The following is a 23,590-nucleotide window of genomic DNA, read 5'->3' as shown; positions in this document are numbered from 1 at the left end:
AGAATCTCCAAAAGTTCATCTTGAAGGCTGGTCTCTCTCTCTCTCTCTCTCTCTCTCTCTCTCTCTCTCTATATATATATATATATATATATATATATATATATATATATATATATATATATATATATATATATATATATATATATATATATATATATATAGCTGGTAGGCTACCCATGTCCCACCTGATCTTGTATGTTGGAAATGGCCTCTTGGATGCATATTTTACGTATGTGCTTGTAAGTCCCCAATAGCTAGTCTTCTCTATTCCTTAAGATGATGTCTCACAGAGGCAAGTTTGGTGACCATTCGGTACATGGGACAGCCCGTTACACGGATGGACCAAGCTTGATTCACCACCTCAAAACAGTTCGGCAAAAGTGGCCCACGAGGAGAAATATTTGAAAGGTCAGGGTCTAGAAGAACGCAAATTAAACTTGCCATCACCAAAAGAGCATTATGGTTTTTTTTTTTAATTTATAACCCAAAAATACCGCACCCGGCACTAAGACCTGGTTGCGCTGGCTCAGCCTAACATACTTACAGTCATCGTGCTGGCTGCGTAAAACTCCGAGGCCTATGCTACCGATAAGAGCATTATGGTCTGAAATAGTTTTGAGGAGGACCATAATTAATAGAGGAAGTTGGGTATTTGAAAAGCCAAAAATCATTTATGAACTAGAGGGCACAAAAGTGTAGGCCCAAGCTGTTTGTTATGCCATGTGAATTTAAATGTCAGATCCTCCAGTTCCGTGAGACCAGCTCCACTGATAAATTAGTTGAAGTCCTCTACTCTCAGGTGGTGAGACAAAGAGCCCCACCATTCAGATAGGAATCGAGTGACATTCCAATCCCCAATAATCAGCCATGGCAAATTGATTTGATGTTGTGAGAGAGAATGCCATATAATTTTCCGATCCAAATAGTTATTACTTTCATAAGCCCCTGAAATCACTTCTTCACCATCGTCCACCAGCACTGTCATAACGTGTTCAGGACACCATAAAATATCCACCTGAACCCTATGGACATGCCACAAGTACAGGATTCAACTAGAAAGTGGTGAGTGATCAAAATTCTCTGTGATTATATTGTTGGACTATTGGAGCGGGTTCAACCGGCTCAGTTTAACACAAAGCACACCAAAAGACAAAAGAGAGTGGAGAGGGCATTCAATAAGGGAATGTGAGTGGTTCACATGCATGACTCGCCTCCCACTATATATATATATATATATATATATATATATATATATAGAGAGAGAGAGAGAGAGAGAGAGAGAGAGAGAGAGAGAGAGAGATGGTTGGTTGATGAGTGCAACCAAGGTGGTTTCTCTCACATTGGGTTAAAGGGTCCTGTTCACCTTTTGTCCTACCGCCTGCCCTCATCAAGGGGATTGATAGGTTGAGGAAAACACCAACCCCTCATATCTACATTAGCTTCGATTGTAAGCGTTCTCTTCTGGTTTTACACCAACACATATAAGTTGGAAATTCATGACAGATACGTTGAAGAGTATCTTGGGATTATCTTCGTTTTCTAAGAAAAAAGTTAAATCAGGTTGCTGCTGGCCCAAAAGTTTCTGTGATCTGACGACGAGCCCATACTCGTCCCAGTCGGCATACGTTCCAACTAATAAGTTTCATCAGAAACCTCTTGTGTGGGATTACAAGTAGCTGTGCTGTAGCGACATCTTGGTGAACATGAGAGGCTGTCAAACACATAGAGGAGTTGTCGATAGTCTCACCTGAACTGGGATCCGGCACCATAGCCAGTTCGCCTGAAGGCAGCCCCCGACGCCACTGAAGTCGTTCTGACCGAATGGCTGGTCTGTTTGACACCTCACGCAGCGGAGGCGGTTGTCCGCGATTTGCTGCACGACCCTATTGGTTGGGGACTCCATACGACCAGCCAGCCGGCCGGCCGGCCGGCCGGTGAGTGTTGACGGCGGCCGGCGAAGGAAGTACCGCCACTTCTGGTATGATATCCGATTGTTTCCTCGGTCGATCGGCCTTCTTCCCTGTTATCACAGCCATCGTCTCATTCTGCTGCTCCACTTCCGGTGCTGGAACAGAGGGCCTCGCATTCATCACAAATCAGTGTTGTCGTTTGTCGAGAGCCGCTAAATCAATGTCATTGTTGATATGGTCACAAACATTGCCGATATTTTGAAAAAATATCATGATTTTAAGCCATAAATCTTCAGTGGCTATTATTTTTGCTGTTGAAAGCACGATATTTTCAAAATATTCTGTTTTGAAATTAGTGTTTTTATTGTGACACAATATTGACTCGTTAAAAAACTTTTTTTTTTTAGATTTTATGTATATTGAGAAATGTGTACATTTCTTAAGAAAAGCCACTTTTTTTAAAACATCGTGATGTTTTCCGGAGATTTGTGACTATGATTGTTAACACGCAATAGGGTAGTAGCAGGCAACTGCTCATACAACCAACTAAATCTGTTTTTTAAAGACGAGGAACACTCGCTAAGGGAGGAAAACCCCGGATGGGCCGCACGACTACCCTGCCATAAGTGGCATACCTCTGAAAGCAATGGACACACCCATACTTCGATGAGGTTTGATCTGGTGCCTTCATTTCACCACCTTCACAACCAGCCCACTGGCCACGTAGATGACCCGACGGTGGTACAACCAACTATATCTTATAAAATCAAAGTTTGATCATGTTAGTTCTGAGGTTTTGATTTACTTTGGCTTACAATCGGCTTGTTTGCTGCAGGCGTGGATGTGTCATTATGATCATTACCAATTGAATAGATTGAAGACATGGCTTGTTGTTTTCATGTAAGTTTATGTGTTTTTTTTGGAAAATGACTGTAATTTGATCTTATTTCTGAATTTTTTTACAATTTTTTATATTCTCTCGATGTCCAAAATCACAAATATCTGACATTGTTAGGATTTTTTACCATTCGCAATTGTGAATTTAGGCTTTTTGCAATAAAATTATACCGCCCATTGGCTATGTCCAACACCCACTTAAATTGAGAATCACGGGTTTTTTTATGCGAATTTAGACCTCACGAACTCGCATAAATTTATTTGCAAAATTTTAGTGAAAATGAAATTACCAAAATCACAAATATCCTACTATTTTGCATAAAAATATTTGTGATACCTCTCTTGAAATTGCATAAATTTATGTGTGAAATTCCACTTGAAGGGAACCAACAAAATCGCAAATGTGCTACTTAAATATTTGCGAACTTTTTATTATATGTGATTTTTCTTAATAGTTGTGATTTTGTCGAATCATATATATACTAGTTTTGTTTGAGGGTTTGTTCTTCATGTTTGTATCTGCAAAGAACTTCTCTATGGAGTCCTTGCGGTGATTCCTACATTCTGAGGAGGTTGTGATATCATCCTTGTGATCAACTTTCCCATCTATAAGTTCGAAAGGTGAGTTTCATACAATATATATGTAGGTATTCCCATGTGTATTTTTGTTTAATATGGCAACCTACAATCAGGGGTGTGAACAGATCTAACTCACGATCATTAAATGTCTCCATACGTATTTGTGTTTGGTTGTTACTAAGGTTTATTATGTTGTAGATGATTTATAATTATTTATTTGCTTGTCCTTTAGTTAATATTTGTTGTTCTTATGTTGGTATGATGGAAACAAGGTTTACTGTGCACAAACATTGAAAGGACTAAATTACATTATTGTAGTTATTGTAGACAGTCAATGATGGTGTCTGAAAGGGCTTAAGTACACTATCGTTAGGTCTGATTACACTAATTGAAAATCTATAATGGTCTCCAAAATATTACCTTTAATAAATTTGTAGCTTTGATGTCTTGTAAAACCGGATATGTGACAGGCTTATTAAGCCTCTTGTATAGTTATTCTCCAAACTTGAACAACCAAGAAATATAAGTAGATGTTGAGGATGATGATGAAAAATCGATGTTATTTAATAACGATATTTATTTAAAAGCATGCAAAGTTAATGATTGAGCAGTTAAACAAGGAGTAGTTTATGTGAAATATTGATGTATATGTGAAATAGTAGGATGTTTGTGAGAGATGTTTCACAAATTTATTTATATGTGAAACAATATGATATTTGCAAGAGGTGTTTCGCAAATATTTTTATGCAATTTTTTTTATTATATGTGAAATAATTGGATATTTACGATTTTGGTGGTTTTAGTTTCACCAAAATTTCTAAAATAAATTTATGCAAGTTCTTGAGGTCTAAATTTGCATAAAAAAATCAATTATAGATTTAAATGGGTGTTGAACATAATTGATGAGCTGTACAATTTTATCCTAAAAAAGCCTAAATTCACAGTTATAAAGGTTTAAAGAGTCGTAACGATGTCGGATATTTGTAATTTTAGACATCGAGAAAATATCAAAATTTATAAGATTTTTTAAAAAATCAGGTCAATTTACCCATTGGTCATTTTTTGTTTTTCTATTCAATTTTTTTTCTTCTATGACTACAAAAGGCCAACATTGTGGTAGACAAACATACATACATTTTCTATTCAAATTTTCTTCCATAAAAAAAGGCCAACATTGTGGTAGACAAACATACCTACATTTTCTATTCAAATTTTCTTCTATAAAAACAAAAGGCCAACATTGTGGTAGACAAACATGCGTACATTTTCTATTCAAATTTTCTTCTATGAACACAAAAGGCCAACGTTGTGGCTTGCTGTTTCTATCTATTCCAGTAAAAGATAAAAATGTAAATTCCTTTCAACGGAAAGCCAAATAAAGAGGGCATTGCATTGTCACAAAGTTCGCCCCCAAAAAAATTGGACCTCTACCAATTGGACCGGTTACAGTTTGTTCAGTAGTCACTGCCTGCTTCTTTGGAAGTGCAGGCCTTGGTCACCCAAATGCTGCCATGGGGGTGATAGAAGCAGTTTCATGCTGAGTATGATGACTGTTTTTTGTTAATGATCTAAGGAAAAAAAACATCTCCCACCGCACATTGGCTGGCCTCCAGTTGGTAAAACCCTTGAGGTCCCCCTTGTCCACCAGGGAGTACACCCAGTCAACTTTGTGGCAAGGGACGCCACCCGTGGGTTTCAAACTTGTGACGTTCCGTCAACTTAGTGACATCCTGTGGGCTAGCATGATGAGTTAATTGCTAGTATTCAATTTTGAATCAAACTCCTTGGGTCTATTTTAAATTTTTGGTGTTCATGCCCCTCGGCAGGGAAATAAATCATAAAAAATTCCAGTATAACCCAGCATGGGAGAAGGAATTACTTCCAACATTAACTGGTTCCCTATAAGCCAGGAATCTAGCAAACTTCATGACCATCCCACTATGCTCCTGTTAGTGCAAGACCCACGTCTGGCTCATAACCATGTTCGTGTAACATTCCCACCAATACACGCAAAACTTCATAGATCATATCGGAACCAGGATGTGCATGATCACCAGTAATAAAAGCATGCACCCCATCATTGAGCTCGATCCAACTACAGCCGGGCATTTTCTTTACTCCCCGAACCTTCATCTCCTTTCGTATATCCGACACCTCATCATAACGGCCAGCATCACTATAGATATTAGAGAGCAATACATAGTTCCCACAATGGCCAGGCTCAAGCTCCAGGAGCCGGCGAGCTGCTACCTCTCCCAAAATTGTATCACCATGGAGCCTACAAGCGCCAAGAAATGCCCTCCACACCACTGGATTAGGCTCAATATGCATGTCTAGCAGGATAGAATATGCTTTGTGCAAGCGACCAGCTCGACCAAGCATGTCAACCACACACGCATAATGCTCTACTGTCGGCACCACTCCATACTCAGAATGCATCTGTTTGTACAAATCAACACCATGATCAAAAAGCCCAGCATGGCTACATGCAGACAGCACTCCAACAAAGGTGATCTCATCGGGCATCATGCGGGCCATTTGCATTCTCCCAAACATCTCTAGTGCCTCCTTGACATAACCATGCATGCCATACCCAATAATCATGATATTCCAAGATACCAGATCCCTTTCAAGGATATTATCAAACACTAAGTATGCATCGTTCAAGCTCCCACATTTCACATACATGTCCATGATAGCATTCTGTGCAAAGACATCGTCTCTACACATAGAATTCACTATCATATAACCATGAATTTCCCTTCCATGCCTAAGTGCAGCTAAATGTGCACAAGAAGGCAAGACAGCAGCAACTGTAACAGCATCTGGGTTAACGCTGCTTACCCTCATCTTATAAAAAAGCACCAGAGTTCCATCATGATCGCCAGACTGAGAATAACGAGAAATAATAGAATTCCAGGACACTATATCTCTCTGAGGCATTTCATCAAACACTTGTCTCGCCTCATTCAGGCTCCTGCATTTCCCATACATATCGATCAAGGCATTACAGACCACTACATCGTCCTGGAAACCGTGCTCCTTAACATAATTATGAATCTCTCTCCCTCTATGAACATCCCCAATTGCTGCTAAAACAGATAGAATCCCAGTTATCGTAAACTTGCTGACCTCAACTCCTTCATGCTCCATAAGCCGAAACACCTCTAACGCCTCAAAATATCTACCACTCTGAGCGTACCCAGTAATCATCGAGTTCCATAACACAACATCCCTCTCAGACATTTTAACAAACACTTGGTGGGCATCGTCCGGGACATCAAATTTCAAGTAGAAATTGATCAAGGAAGCAGAAACAAACACATCCAAATGAAACCCATTTTTAACCAACCCAGCATGAACCTTCTTGCCCTCCCAGGAGTCCTGCAGATTGGAGCATGCCTTGAGCACACATGGGTAGGTGAACTTGTCACCAATGACATGCTTGGATCTCATTTCATGATAAAACCCAATTGCATCAGTGAAGTATTGGCTGTAAACAAGGCCAGAAATGAGGGCATTCCATGCAAACACATTGGGTTCAGTTGTCTGATAGAAGACCTTAACAGCTTCCCATGGTTGGTGGCACTTTGAGTACATATTGATGAGGCTGGTGACCAAGAATGGGATCTGCTGAAAGCCATTGACAACAATACACGAGTGGATCTGCTGGCCAGGGTTGAGGGTTTCATTGGTTGCACATGATTGGAGAAGAGGGACACATCTACTGACAATGAAATAGGTTGGGTGTGAGAGAGAAGAGGATTTTAGGATGGTGGGTCTCATCAAAGAGTCAAGGCAAATTTGATGGGGGGATGGGATTAGGGATTTTTTATGGAATTGGTTTTCTTAAGAGTATGGAACAACCGTGTGAAAAAACCCAACCGTTTAAGGTGGTGCCTGACCCGATTGGCAATTTGGTTCCTTTTTTACAGGTTGGAAGTTGCAGAGTCGATCCCGGATCTGAACTTTTGATGGTGATAAGGATCCTCCAAAATTGAGCATTTTACCTGTGAACATTGTAAAGGGTTAGTTACCAAATATAGAGCAGAGAAAATGTCGACTCTGATTTGAATATGAAACCGAGAGTTCAGCCACTAAGGGTGTGTTTGGTTACATCTGATCTGTGAAGGGAACCGAGGTTTGGTGGATCATGGCATGAGAAACCAAACCTTGGTTAGTGAACCAGCTGGCATTGGATCAACCTGCCGCGCTTACGCAGCACTCCCAGGTGGCATAAAACTCTCTATTTATTTCCTATGCGTTCGACCTCATAGCCACGGGGATGCCCTCAGGAACGCTAGCCTTCAAAGGTTTGTCTTTTTTTTACGACGTTCGCGAGGTAAAAACTCCTGGTTGAGGACAGGACCACCCAAGTGCCCCCCAACGGTGTTAAAGCAACAGCAGCCACCATGTGCCAGTGAGATTCGATTCTGGGTCTTAAGTTTGACACAAGACCCTGCTGTAAAACGAACTGAGCAACTCATGACTCGGCTCATCTCAAACTCATTCCTTCGGTTACTTTGGATGACGTATCTAATGCAAACTCGTTCGTTATTCGGAACCAAGTCAAGCACGAACAAAAGGTGTTAATCTCAGCTCATATAAGCTCGTTTAGATGGCTTACGGCTTATGTAGAATTTATTGCCCTATAAATGTCAAAAAAGCATGTTAGCTCAAACTGGCTGGTTGAACTTACTTGAATGTAACAGTTTGGGAGTTTCATTCGTGCTATGAACCCTTTCAAAGAAAACAATTTTTTATTTAGGCGAACCAGCTCAGACTCAGCTCGTTTGGCTCTGGCTCAGCTCGTACCAGCCATACAAGCCGAGTCTGAACACTATATGGCTGTAAATGAGCCTAGCTCTAACAGCCCCTGTTCAGTTCGTTCAGCTCGTTTACCAGCCGTACCTCTAACCACATGGGTGGTGGTAGCCTTCAAAGGTTTGTCAATGCATAAACATGGTCGATAATATGCTTTTAGGATCATCTTCCATTTTCACGTTTACCATTTGTAAACTGCAACACGTTAAAATAAAATGCCTCTGTTTCCATGCTTCAAGTTTATCGTTTTATTGACATTTCACCACTTGCTAATTCAGGAGAGAGAGAGAGAGAGAGACCTCTTGTAATACCGTTCTGTTCTACAAGACGACAATAAGAAGAGTTGGAATAATCGCACCACATCTAAAACCTTAAAAGACAGAACAATGGGAGAACCAAAATAAATGCGAAGAGGATATTTAAAAAAAAGTCAAAAAGCATGCCAACATCCCACGCTTAATGCAATATAGCATGTCTCACTATGCACATGTTACAAATTAGTCATATTTACAGTCATTGAGAGAGAGAGAGAGAGAGAGAGAGAGAGAGACGGGATCAAACGCTTTTGTGTTTGTTGTCAGATTTCAGAAACCGGAAGTACTCCTGCTGCAACATTTCTCCACCTTGTACAGGATCAAAGCTGCATCTATAGAAACTGTAACAGGGAAAAAGGTTCAGTCTATGAACAACCATGGCACACCTGTTAGGTTATAACAATATATTAAAAAAAAATAGAACAAAAATGTCATCACCAAATTGCAACCTGCAGTGGCTGTGGGTGTGTGCATGTGTATACGTGTTGGCTGGTAACCTCTCACTACCTTTTTTATTTGTTTCGCTTTCTTGATTCTCTCCTTTAAAAAATCAACGATATGGAGAGCTGTCCATTGCTCGTTTATCCCAACTGGCTTTCATAGTTTTCATGTTCTTATAGGTACTCTTTTTTATCATATGTGAAATTCTCTATCCTTTTTAGAGAAGAAATTATCTTCCCTTATTTTGAGCTTCATCTGTTAGTATATTGGATTTCTGCGAGCAATCTAGAGAAAGGAAGCACTTGTTTAGGCCTCCGATATGGTTGAAGGATAACCACCAAGTCCAGGACTATTCCCCCATGCTCAGAATTGAGATATTACAAAGGAGATCAAGAGACCCTGGCCCGAACTTTTTTAACTTCCATAGAAGCTGGATTAAAATGCCCTTCCAACTTCTGCTTGTATAAGCACCATTCGACCATAGGCCTTTAAACACTACGGGACATTTTTCAAAAGACAGAAAATACTGGAACCCAGTTAATCTTTCCAGTCACTATCGTTCAAACAGGGTGAGTAAGCAATCCTCAGAGGCAACATGAGAAAGGGCCGCAACAAATAATTCAAAAACAGAGGGTAACACGAAAACTTTCATTCTTCTTCATCTCAAAGACCACAAAGAACCTCAGAGGATTGATCATCTGTTGAATAACCTAAGTACTGATGCCCTACGTCACATGGGTGCGGGTACGAGTGCAGATGCAGCGATTCGTCACTTTAAAAAAAATTGGAGGTGCAGGGGTGCGGGGAGGGTATATATATTAACAGTTTTAAGTTAACATTAAGTGTATGTGTGCATTTATGTATTTATATATATAATATAGATAACAATGGACTTCATTAGGGTTAACTGAATCTGCTTTTGGATAGAAATGAACCTCAGTGTGGTTGACTTCACCTAACACAAAGGAAGTTGTGTCCAAGTGTCGCACGCGGGTGCAGTGCCCTGTTAGAAGAGTTCGTGTTACATAGCTTATGCCCCATCAATGAATCTTCACATTGAAAGTACGCGCGCTGAGAATGGGTGTCACTAAGCCCTAAAAGCTGGTCCTCGTAGCCAAGGAAAGAACAAGAAAAACAGGGATATACATAGGTTGCATTTCACTTAATCGTACATAATCAACAGATATCTAATTGGATTTTGGTTCTGATGGAGAGGCAAGAGAGGAAAGCCTTACAGATCTTGACCAAGTTTGAGTGTAACCACACCAAGAGGGAAGATGAAAGTTGAAACCACACTCAGAAGTTCACTTTCACACGATAATAAGAGCATACTAATGTTTGAGAGATATTCATGCCTTGGGAGTTCTGCAAATCTTTCATCGGAACATTTTATATGGACTTATTTTAATCTAGGTAATCAAAGCCAAATGTAGTCCCATAAAAATGAAGCCAAGTATAACAGAAAATGATGAGCTGTTGAGATCGGCCTTGCAACTAAAGAGCCGTGGATCTGAATGGATTAGAGTAAAGCCTTTTTTCTCCTAGGAACGTAGCAAGCTGTTAAGTTATGTATATATATATATATATATATAGAAAACCCAGTATCTTCGGACAGGTTTTCCTTCGAACACCTTCGAACGTGTAGCACTACGCCGCGTGTTCTTTTTTTGTTTCAAAAAAACGAAAGTCCTTTTTCCGCCCAGACATTTAGCAGCACAAAAAAAATGACGAGCCATCGCCGTTTGATCGCACGTGATCAACGGCGACGGTTCATCTAACCCATCTTCAAACACTTTGTGTTTGAAGATACAGGTTACTATATATATACCCATTAGGGGTATTTTGGTCATTTCAATCCTTGTAATAAGCTATACGCATTAGGAGCACATTAGTACTTTTACTTTATTTTGTTCTTTTTGTCATTTTTTGTTTTTATAAGAAATATTTTGTCAAAGACCAAATAAAGCTGCTGGATTATTTTTGGACTAGTCAATAGAGTTGTTAGAACAGTCCAACAACTATATTTGAGACTACCTCATGTATAAATAGTGGTGAACCCTCTTTTTGTTCTTCAATGCTTCTCTTAAGCATTCATTCTCAATAAAATATATATTTTTTTATATTCTTGAGTTCCTCTTTAATTTTTTTTTCTCTGTCTTAATGCACTTAGTGCTTGTTTAGTGACTTTGTGCTCTTGTATTGTCCCTTAGTTGGACTTGTGTTGTGCATGTGCACTTTGTGTTTATGATCTTGTAAGCCCTTAGAGGCTCTTGTTTTGTATTTTCGCATATATTATTGCATGGTATCAGAGCCAAGATATATTTTTTGGCATTTTGCATTTTTGGTCTTGGGATTCTTCGGTTCAAGTTTGTGCTTTGTAAAGGTTTGTGATCGTTGTGTGGCTTAGAATCAAGAAAAATCTAGACTCGGTATGTATCTTAAACCTTTAGTGTTATTTGAGTTATCTATCTCATGCATTATGCATGAAAAAATACTCATTTTTCTAATCTTTGAAAAGTTATTGGTTATTTTTGTTAAAAACTAAAATCTTTAAATGTTTTTCAAAATTATTGTTAGATTTATTCTTATTAAATGTTTTATAAGGTTTATAAAATTTGTTTGATCTTGTGAAATAATATATATGAGAACTAGTTTGAATCTTAGATTTTTTAACTTGTTTTATATGTATGTATATGATCTAGTATTCTTAAGCATGTGTTGTTTGCATATGCTTTATTCAAACACTCCATGGTTATAAATGTTAAATCATGTTCGTATTTATTCTTATATTGAAATTTGTTTAATTTTGAGGTTTGAACGTCTAGTGAGGTGATTACCTGTGGTGGTCAAACTATTGTTGAGATTTGTAAAATATCATTTCTTAATATTTATGGGATTTTTAAAATCTCTCCATGAAATTTCTAAACTTTTACTAGTTTCTTCCTTGTATAAAAAAATGTTTATTGATAAAATTTCATGCATTTTATTGATAACATATATATATATATATATATATGTTTTAAAGATTGTTATTTGGTTCATTGTACTTAAACCAATTCTAGGTGTGTGAGTGAATTCTAATGGGTTGTGATTTATGAGATTTCTCTCATTCATTATTATGTGCATTAAAAATATTGCAAATATATGTTTTGTATTGATTATCTTGTTCACATTGTTTATGCATAAGTTTGATTAACTCCTCTTTTCTTGAGGATTCTTTTTTAAATGTCATACTTTATATGCATGTTGTTTTTAGTATATATTAATAATTTGTTTTATTTAAAGTGTTTTTCTAAAAAGTTTGGGATATTATTAATACATGATTGTTTATCTCTTGATAATTTATATGTTCTTTAGTAATTAAATTCCCTTATGAATAATATTTATGTTTTCTTGAAAAATATGTTGATTTGAGTAAAATTGATTTCATAAAAAATTCTCTTTGAGGTATTCTCTAATTATCTTTCTTAATGATTGTCTAAAAATTATTGTTACTTTGTTTGAAAAAATCTACTTGAGTGTTATTCTTCTTCAATATATATATATATATATATATATATATATATATATATTTGTTTTTAAACTTTATAACTATTTGGTTAGAATACCTTCTTTTGTATAGTTGGGACCTTTGTTTTGTTCTTTCTACAGGTTCTTAAAGATGTGATGGATTGAGAAAGGAATATCTTCGATGCATCATGAAGATGGAGATAGCCGATGAAGGCGTTTGAGGATGATCACCAATAAAGATATTTGAAGACTTGTATTTGCAAAATTCAATAATGTCATAAAGATGGAGATTTTCATTGAAGACACTTAAAGGCTTGAATCCTTCCCATTGATTATTTTTTGTATTTCCAAACTGTCGATATATCACACCGTAAGTTTGAGGGGGAGTGTTAAGTTATATATATATATATATATATATATATATATATATATTATAATGATGTAATAGGTAAATACTCATTAAGGATATTTTGGTCATTTCATTCTTTATAATAGGCAATACCTATTAGGGGCACATTAGTACTTTTACTTTATTTTATTTGTTTTGTCATTTTCTATTTTTATAGGGACTATTTGGTCAAAGACAGTTCTTTTTGGACTAGTGAGCTGTTGGGAGTTTGGAACACTCCACTACTCACAGTCCAACAACTCTATTTGAGACTATCTCTTGTGTAAATAGGGGAGAACCCCTCTTTTGTTCTTCAATGCTTCTCTTAAGCATTCATGATTAATAAAATATATATTTTTTATGTTCTTGTGTTTTTTTAAATTTTTTGTTGTCTTGAACGCACTTAGTGCTTGTGTATTGCCTTTGTGCTCTTGTATTGTCCCTTAGTTGGACTTGTGTTGTGCATCTTTGTGTTTATGATCTTGTAAACCCTTAGAGGCCCTTGTTTTGTATTTTTGGATATTTTGTTACAGCAAGCTAAGCCCAAAAAGCTCATTGGTAAAAAGAAGTCTTTTATGAGAATGACGTTGGTTAGAAGGGTGACAAAGATCAACAAAATCTCATAACTTCTCTATGTACACATCCTCTTGTGGGAACAAAACAATTAAGATGGTTTCTCACAGGATATCGAACATCAGTTTCCTTGCTCCAGGGAAAGGATATTACTGGAGATGAGTTGCTTATAGAGGAAGGTGCATCTATGATTTTAGGATTGTGTTCAACTAGATTGGTCGCACTAATTAATTTTATGTTGGCCAGTTAATCAAAATAACCATGCCCTATATCTTTTGAGCTATGTAGCTAAAATCCTGCCTAGGCTACTTTGGCGCAAGTCTACTGCCTAGGAGCCTAGGTGCTAGGCAAGTGCCTAGGCCCCGCACCCAAGTTTTTTTTTTTAAGTACCACATCGCTGCAGCAGCACCTGCATCTGCATCTATGTGACATAGTGCATTAACATCTAACCTTAAAGGAACTTGTCCATATGTACTATTTACAAGCACATACACTTCTAGGATGCACATAACATACAATCAACTATATAACACAAACTCTTCTAACAGGGCACCGCAAGCACCCATGAGGGTGGGTGCGACACTTGGACATGGCTTCCTTTGTGTCAGGTGAAATCAACCACACAGAGGTCCATTTCTGTCTAAAAGTAGTCCAGTTTTATCTATATTATATATATAAATACATAAATGCACACACATGGGCATTAGGCATTGTTAACTTAAATTTGTTAAAAATTATACATATACCCTCCCCGAACCCAAGTTTTTTTAAAGTGCAGCATCACCGCATCCACACCCGCACCTATGTGACATAGACAATCAACAATGAAGTATAGGTGCATAAATATGCTCTTTAAACTTTTTTGTTACGATGATGCACACTAAATAACTTAGTGTACACTTTTCTTCAAACAATTTCATCATTTTCACCAATTGTATATGTTTATAGTCTTATGGATAACTCTGCTTACCAGATAACTTATTGTGCACTTTTTCTAGTTTTCTTCAAACAAGCTGATCATATACCAACTGTGATGTTTTTCACTGTGTTGGAATGAGATTGTTAATCTATTCATCTTTTTGTTACGAAAACATATGTTGAACGACTTGGGAATAATCAGGAAAAGTTGAGCAAAAATATTACATGGATATCCCCCATAAGGTAGAATCACTAACTTTGGCTGGAATGCCCACAAACATGAAAAAATGTGTATGACATAAATACTTAATAAAATATATGAAAGAAATTGAGATCATAGTTATCTGTCTATGCTATACAAAGAACATGGCATCCAAGCATACCAAAAAAAAGATAGAAACAATGAAATATTTAAGTGAAACCACTCTTGACAATGAACAGAATCATACCTTCCGTCCATGCCAACAATAAGGACAGAATTTTGAGCCCCAAATGCAACAAGAAAGTGGGTGTCCTCACGTAAATGGAACTGAGCAAAAGACCATTCTGAACTAAAATATTTTGGCAGCACCCCTGTCAAAGTCATCAATACATTTGTCAGGATAGAACACTTAATAGTTTGGGCACACAAGAGTACGTGCATACATGTACATCTATATCTAGAAAAAGACAACCAAAACAATAATGCATAAATATACATGAATATCTAGAAAGCCATAACTGAACCAATCTACCAAATTTTTAGCATCCCAACCAACACGATGATCCCAATGGGCATGCACTTTTTTCATGTTTACAATGTTCATCTCATCTTGAAATTCTTCCCAACTGTATATTTTGCCTTGAAAAGATATTTTGGCCAGATATGCATCTATTAGAACCCGAACTCCCACGGAAGACGGTTCTACAGATCCGGCATACAAAACAAGGCACGACATGAAAGAGGGTCGTGCACCACATGAAGGAGGGGTGTGCAGCATTGGGGGAGAGAGAGAGTCGTCTCTCCTAGATGGCTGCGATGTGTATGGTGGATGGAGGGTTGATGGCAAGGGAAGGAGGCGTTCCCTCTGGGTCGATGATGGGCATGGAAGAAGAGATGAGGGAGAAATATGTTTCATCAATGAATCAAAAAACGAACTAAAAATGAAGCTTAGAGAAATCTCTTAAACTTCATTGAAAATAAACTAAGCAAAGCATGATTATATATATATATATATATATATATATATATATATATATATATATATATATATATATATATATATATATATATATATATATATATTCAGGAGGACACAACAATAAAATACACTAGCACAATTTCATCCTAGATAAGAGTCTAGGGGGCATCCCGCTAGAGTCTCCGCTTGGGCAAGACTCCAGGCTAGGCAAGTTTCTCTGAGAGTCCTGGAAGAAAGAAAAACTCCCTCTGCGCAGTCCCAGCTGGGCGGGTCCTAGCTGGTCGGACCCGGAGCAGGAAAGGGTTCGTAACAAACCACCCCTCTCAAACTCACTTTAACTTAACCTCAAGACGAGAACTCTAGGCACAGAGTTGTTAGTCGGTTCTCCTCTTTTTTTCAATCTTGTTTCGTCTTGTAGGTTATGGGTCCACAATATAGAACCCTGAATGAATCAAACATGATCTACCCCAACATGCGTATTGAAGCAAGGAACATTTTTTATGATCCAACAAAAGTCATGTAAGAGACCTTCAATGTGGAATGGATCAAATGAATCTGGAACAACTAGTTGAGATAAAATATAGATCCATTTTGAAGGAGTTTGATCTGGTCTAGATGAGTTGAAGATATGAAGTACCTTTGGGTTAGATAATATGGGTTTGGGACAAGTTTGGATATAGTTAGGAAATTAGACATGCGGAGGTTTTGAGATTCAGGATTTGACAAGTTCCAAAAATGTAACCAGATCTCAACGGTCCGGACGAATTTTCGGGATCTGTAAATTAGGTCTAAAAGCTAATAGGTATATGCTCCTACGGTTAAATTTTTTGGATTTTTTGCTATGGGACCTGGTCTAGGGAATTTTTGTTAGTAGTCGGTCGAAAACCGGTCAGGATCCAAGTGTGGTTTCTGACAGGGTCTGGTAAAAACACGATATCTACAGATCGAAAATTGATTTTCACGATCTGTAAATTGGGTTCGGTCTAGGATAGGTAGGACTAGCTAGGGTAATTCTTTGGGGATTTTTATGGTTGTCTAACTATAGAAACACAAATTCTTAAAACCGGACTGGGTTGCAGGCCAGTGTCGAACCTTCCCAAAAACAGGCAAAATGAGGTTTGTCTTCCAAACGTCGGATCGGGGGGATCTAATATCAGATTCTAACAAATAAATACTTGATTTAGAAGTCTAGAATTTATTATCGGAAGTACAGATATAGCACCGATCTCGTGAGATCACTCAGAGGGGAGATCCAGACGATGGTAGCCGCAGTTGGTGATGATCACCTTTGATAGTGGGTGATTCGGACGGGCGGGCAGGTGAAGGGCTTAGGCCCCTGTTGTAGAAGTTGAACATCTCTAGGGTCCGAGAAGGACCTGATCTGATACCACTATTAGGATCTGAACTCTCACGAAGAACAATTCTACAGATCCGACATGCAAAACGAGCCACGACACGAAAGAGGGTGTGCACCGCGCGAAAGAGGGGCATGCAAAATTGGGGGAAAGAGAGAGAGAGTCGTCTCTCCTGGACAGTTGCACAAGGATGTGAATGGTGGATAGGGGGTCGACGACAAGGGAGGGAGAAAAGTTATGTCACCTGGGTACAGGTGCGAGTGTGGGTGCGGATACGGGTACGACATGGCAATTCCAAAAAATGTGGGTACGGGGACACAGCTAAATATATACTAAAAATATATATACTATATATCTAAAATATACTAAAAATATATATTATATATTAAAAATATAATACATAATATAAATATAATATAGGACACGACAAATTTATACTTAATCAAGAATACCAACACTTATTTATAGAGTCTACCAAAGAGTCTTAAAAGAAATAAATGACCAAAAATAAGAATAAAAATATGAAAGGGCATCTTCCGGATCCTTTTAGACTGGGTCTCTTGGGCGGAACTGGATCCAGAACGGCTTCTCGAGGTCGGATCTGAGACAGTTCGTAACAATCCACCCCCCTCAAAATCGCCTTGTCTTCAAGGCGAGCGCTCTCTGGAAACTATTGTCACACCTGATCCCTGTCACCTCCGGGGTCAAACACTAGGCGCATGATTTTCTCACGTACCCTAATGGGACTGGGTCTTGGTACAGGTAAAGTCTGGGTCCAATCTTGGTCTGGATATGCACTAGGTGGGGTTAAGGTTTGACCTGCTCTGATACCACTATTAGAACCCGAACTCCCACGAAGGACGGTTCTATGGATCTGACATGCAAAACGAGACGTGACACGAAAGAGGAGCATGCACCGCGTGAAGGAGGGGGTGTACAACGTTGAAGGATAGAGAGAACCGTCTCTCATGGATGATTGCACAAGGATAGGTATGATGGATAGGGGTCAACGACAAGGGAGGGAGAAAAGGCATTCCCTCCGAGTCAATGACAAGCGTGGAAGAGGAGGCGAGGGAGAAATATGTTCCCTCAATTAATAAAAAAACGAACCAAGAACGAAGCTTAAAGAAATCTCTAAATAAACTTCATTGAAAATAAACTAAGCATGATACATCTATATATAGATTTACAACAGGACAAAACAGCAAAATACACAGGCATAATCCTACCCTATATAGAAGTCTAGGGGGCCATCCCACCAAAGTCCCAACCTGGGTAGCACTCCAGGCTAGGCAGATTTCTTTGGGAGTCCGTGAAGAAATGGAAACTCCCTCTGCGCAGTCCCAGCTGGGCAAGACTCCAGGTTATTCAGACCCGGAGAAGGAAAGGGTCTGCATAAGCATCTTTTGGATGTGTTGTAGTGCACATATACATTTTTGTGCACATAATTGCTTGGGCTAACAAATAGCTTTCACGAATGAAATGTGATAGTAAGGACCCATCTTGAGATGAAAATGCCAATAGAATTCCCGATAAATACAAAGATAGTTTATTCTAGATATAGAATGGCACGTGCTCTCCATAGAAATGTTAACAAACACCCTCATCCATCTACCTAAGATGCATTAAGTATTTCAAATTTTCAATATTGCTTGGTCAATCTGAACTGTTTACCATTGACAACTCAGTAAATCATGTGCAAACGAGTATGTAAGGTACATCGGAAATATACAACTCTATGACACAGTATCTAAAAGCAACAGTACAAGCCTTTGGCAAGTAGATATCATCTTTTGCATGTCCACCAAACAAGTTAGTCATCTTATCATGCATTAAAATTACTTTCACATTCCTATCTTGACAATTGGTTCCTCAATTCATAGAAATCACATAAGTTCAATATGATGCATGTGCATTGCGGATATCCATGCATTTGTGTCCATGTCAATGGAGTCAATGTGCCAATGGTTCACATTTCATTACATCGATACCCAACTACAGAAAAATGCACATGAACAAGAAGGCGGAAGCATGATCTAGCTTGTGCAATTTTTACAGTATGAATGACCCTGTAGTGATAATATGTTGAAAGAGATAATGCTGCCATACTTTAGCCAGCAAAATCCAAGTCATGTAACTCAAAAGATTGTCTTTTTTCATTTAATTTAAAAAGTAAAATGCAGTACCATATTAGTTTCTCACCTTTCATGAAGGCCAACGATGAGCTTGGATTGGCACCTGTATTTGGTGCAATAAGGGCATCGACTGATGTAGAAGAGTTCTGATGAGTAAGCATAGGTGCTTGACCAGCAATAGGATGGTTGGCAGAATCTTCACCCACAACTCTAACTCTGAGGCTGAATACATGCACAGTTCCCTTGTCACTAGATACTGCTAGCCACTGAATATTTGGAGAAAGGGCAACGCTATAAATGTCTGCTCTGTCAACTCCCCTACGAACCTGCATCAAACAGCATCCACATATTGAGCAATTTTCATGGCTGTAATCGTGTGCAATGCAAGTAAACACACGCACTGCCTAGAGGAGAAAAAAAGATATACATTCATTGATGGAAATGTATATACTCTTAATTGTTTCATTCAAAGGCAAGACAAAAATTAGCAAGGTTATTGACATCCAACTGTATGGCTTTGTCTCTACCAGTCCCTGATCATGAACCCACAAACTGGCAAAAGCTTGTTATATTCATGGACGTCCTACGTGCTCACCAAAAATGAAAAATAAATAAGATTTTGACCCTACTAATGTCCATCCCATGTGTGGATAAAGAAGGAGGATAGATGTTAGTTGCAAATGACTATGAAACTTTAGAACATTCTATCAGCATGAATCCTAAGAAATTTTTCATTAATGCTAGGGTGTTAGCCATGGGTGAAACACTATGGCAAAGCCCAGGCATAGTGAGAAGTGAGCAAAGACATGGGTGTTCACCAAAAGTGAAGCACTACAATGAAACCCATCATAGTGAGAAGTAGGCAAGGGGGCAGGCTGTTCCCGAGAGGCAAGACTCAACAACAAAACCTGGCTGTCATGAGCAGTAAGCAAGGGCATTCATACTCACATAAGACTATGCAAAAGTAGCAAGGTAGTAGGACAAGAATTGCATCAATATATGAACATTAACAGGAAATAATGCAGAAATAATAAAACACATGAACAGAAGAAAATTAATTATAATGAATCTACAAGTGACAAAACAGAAATGAGAGAAAACTAGATATTTAGGATATGGATTTAAGTTGTGGTATGTAGGAAATCATAATTCAACAAATAGGTCAAGGATTGTAATTAATACCATTTTACATGATAAGGTTCTATAAAGTACACAGGATAAAATATAAATTTATTAGGTTAAAGATTATATTAGATAAAGAGAACTTTAACTTTATGAGTGTCTATGCACCTCAGCCAGGATTAAGTGAAAGAGTTGTTTGAATTTTTTAACTCAATGAAAGAAGAAGTTTGACAATTCCAGATAAACACATTTATAGATGGAGCTTTGAATGGACATGTAGGAAAGACAATAAATAGATTTAATAAAAAGAATATTTACAACAGTAACAAACTAGTAGAATGTTATAAACAAACACCTCTACAATTCAAGGGACGTTTCTACAAAATTGCCATAAGATTGGTACTCTTATATGGTTTTGAATGTTGGGAAACTAAAAAGCAACAATAAGAGAGTGTGAAAGTCACAAGAACGAGTATGTTAGGATGGGCGTATGGAGTTATGAAAACGGAAAAGATTAGAAAGGAGTATATGAAAAGAAAATTTGGGAGTATCAATATGAGAGAGAGAGAGAGATGGTATGGACATATTGTATGAAGACAATCATAACATCAATAAGGAAGATTGACACAATGCACATGGCTAGGAAAAGAAGACCATTGAAGACTTGGAGGGAGGCAGTATAAGGTGATATGAAGGATTGTAAGATGACAGACAATGTAGCCCGATACATGAAGGAATGGAGAAACAGGACTTGTAGAGCTGACCCCATGTGGTTGGGATAAGGCGTGATGGTGATGAATGGATAAGATGGATTTTAAGAGAAGTTAAGGTGGATGAAAGAAATGGATGTTAAACATATATCATTGATAAAGAATGCAGTTCAAGTAATTGATAAATATGTAAGACAGAACAAATACAAATAGATGAATGTTAGTTATATTAAATAATTATTTTTAGTGGTGAATTGTCATGATTCTTAAATCTTAACTGGAGTAGAAACTACCACTCATAAGTTAAAAAAATTAATAAAAGATACCTCTTGCAAGCGGGTCCCATCCATTGTATTGAAAATTCTGATCAAGGTGCCCTTCGTACTAGCAGTTGCAAGGAGAAGACCATCATTTGTCAGAGTGAAGCATGCAATATGAGAATCATGAGCGTTAATGAACTTGGTCATCTTCAACCCAAAGTGCTCGATTCGAACCTGCCCACGATGCAGACCAGGGCAAGCCAGTACAGATGTATTCTGTTGATGTGACAAAACACATAACCCCCTGGGATTAGCAAGGGTTTCTATCTGATGCAAGAGTTTTAAATCTGAAAAGTTATACACATATATCTTGTGCTCCAGAACCACGACAATTCTGTCCCGTCTCAATTTGACAGCACGAACTTCAGACCTAAATGCAAGCTCTCCAATGCACCGACTTTGATGATCATCCCATATCATAACTTTATTCGGAGGGTACTGCGGCTTATCCCCACCACCAACAAGTGCCAATATATTGCAGCGGAAAAGCATCTCAACAATTCCGAATCCCCCATTCTTGAAATCCCTTTTGAATGTTTCCTTAAAAGGGTCGCAATTGTAGATACGGAATCCACGGTTCGTACCTACAGAGAAGCACCCATAATCCTGATTCCAAGAGACAAACAACAATTCAGTGTCGTCGCCGTTGCTGGACTCGGGCTCAAAGTGAGTGTACAAGGCCGTCGAAGTCTGGGAACGAGGAGACGACGACTCGCTACCGCCAAGCCCCGCTGGCGAATGCATTCCTTGAGGGGTGGAGGCTGTAGAACTCATGACGGATGGCAAGATCGTAGTCATGATAGCGTGGAGATATCAATTGCCATTGGAAACAAAAATCCCACTTGGAACACCACAAGTTTCTCTCTAACAAAAACGAAGAAAAATATGAAATAAACGCACGAAACACAACCAACAATTAAGTACTGGATCATACATAGCTACGATCAATCAACTCGTTTCCCCCATAAGAGAAACATGATGACCAAAAAAGAAGAAAGAGAGAAAAAAAAACATCGATCCCAAAAAATCGTCACATACAAATTAAAATTCCCAAAAAAACGACCAAATTCAAAGAAATTGAAGTAGAAACCACAACAAAAAAACCTGAATTTTCCACGCGCGCCAGATCCAGAAGGTTTTCAACGGGTTTTCCCCTCAGATCGCCGTCGATTCCACCGTAAACGGCCGATCTAGATGAGTAGCCCTAGAAATTTCCACCCGATCGATCTGACAACCGTATTAGACGAAAAAAACGAAAATCTCGACGAAATTCGTTTTCTAACCGTTCTCTTCACCGGAAAAAAAGAGGAAAACGACCGATCCGTCGTTCAATCCACATCAATTCACGCAAAAGGAGAGAAAAGAGAGAAAAAAAGCGATAGGAGATCGAACACCTTGCTTCGATGCCCTAATTTCCCCAAGGGAAGAGTCGAGCAAAGAGCGACGATTTTTCTCTTTCTCCTTCGTTGTCCTTTTCTTTTCTTTTTTGGGTTGATTTTCTTCTCCCTACACCCCCCCCCCCCCCCCCCATTTTATAGTATTGATTTTGAAGAATCTCTCCTCTCGCCCATGAAAACCCTTATGAATTGTGATCTGGCTGGTCGGTGCAACCGGCGGACAATGGGTTGGATCCGAACCCTTTTTACAATGTGCCTGGTAAAGGGTAAGCTTTTGGGATGTAACTATTTCGGATTCGGATCTGATGTGACCAATACCATATTCGACTAATCGCATGTTGAAATGGATTAGAATTCGTATGTTGAAAAGCTTATGCCAGATCCTTTTTTTTTTACATGCAAACACGGATTCAGATATCCATCAAATTCGGATATTTGTGGAATTTGGTAGCAAAAATCAAAACCACATTGCAATGGGATATGGTTTTGGCTTAACTAAACAGAAATGAATTCAGTCAAATATGCCATAAAATCTGATTCATTGGCATCCCTAGTTAGGTTGGATCTAGTTGGATTTGGTATCCCGATCCAAACCAACTCATTTGAGTCTGACGGGGTCTTTTTTTTCATCTTTTGCTTCCTCCAAAATAGAAACTGAGGTAGGATGTCAATTGTCATCTTATTGGATATTAGAGCAATTCCGGATTAATGATTTGTGTCAGATAATTCAACCCAAACCGACCAAGTATTTTAGATGTATGTTTGAAGAAAATAAGCTCCTTAAGTTATAATAAAAACGATGTGTTATCATATATCAATATCCTTAGCATTTTCAACACTAATTAGCCTTAAATTTGTAGATCTTTCCTGATTAATTTGCACTTGTCAACCCAATTTGTGTCCAACGACAAGCCGAATTGTTATGTACCCGAACTGATTCACACCAAGTGGGTCCTTATATGATTGTTACAGACGTGACCTGGTCTGCCTCAAACCAATTTTAACAAACCCATCAG

General features: G+C 38.3%; 2 protein-coding genes across 3 annotated transcripts; both read right to left on the bottom strand.

The window, feature by feature from the left end:
- Positions 1-5,154: 5,154 nt before the first annotated feature.
- On the bottom strand, positions 5,155-7,293 carry LOC149846328 (Pentatricopeptide repeat (PPR) superfamily protein). The gene has a single exon (XM_089996297.1). It carries the CDS (start codon positions 7,170-7,172, stop codon positions 5,325-5,327), a length of 1,848 nt encoding a protein of 615 aa, XP_089852423.1. The 5' UTR covers positions 7,173-7,293; the 3' UTR covers positions 5,155-5,324.
- A 1,322-nt stretch (positions 7,294-8,615) lies between these two features.
- On the bottom strand, positions 8,616-22,685 carry LOC149846327 (autophagy-related protein 18c-like). Of its 2 annotated transcripts, XM_089996298.1 has the most exons (5): positions 22,282-22,685; positions 21,184-22,041; positions 19,093-19,351; positions 14,804-14,927; positions 8,616-8,865 (listed from the first exon to the last, which is right to left on the bottom strand). In XM_089996298.1, the coding sequence occupies exons 2-5, from the start codon at positions 21,973-21,975 to the stop codon at positions 8,766-8,768; spliced, it is 1,275 nt and encodes a 424-aa protein (XP_089852424.1). In that variant the 5' UTR covers positions 21,976-22,041; positions 22,282-22,685; the 3' UTR covers positions 8,616-8,765. The 2 variants fall into 2 exon arrangements, with proteins under 2 accessions (XP_089852424.1, XP_089852425.1); XM_089996299.1 differs by lacking the exon at positions 22,282-22,685 and having other exon boundaries at positions 21,184-22,090.
- Positions 22,686-23,590: the final 905 nt, after the last annotated feature.

Source organism: Nuphar pumila, chromosome 2 (assembly GCF_984573655.1).
Source record: "Nuphar pumila chromosome 2, dmNupPumi1.hap1.1, whole genome shotgun sequence".
Classification (NCBI taxonomy): domain Eukaryota; kingdom Viridiplantae; phylum Streptophyta; class Magnoliopsida; order Nymphaeales; family Nymphaeaceae; genus Nuphar; species Nuphar pumila.
Note: the sequence above shows the minus strand (reverse complement) of the source record. Positions and strands in the feature narration are given on the sequence as shown.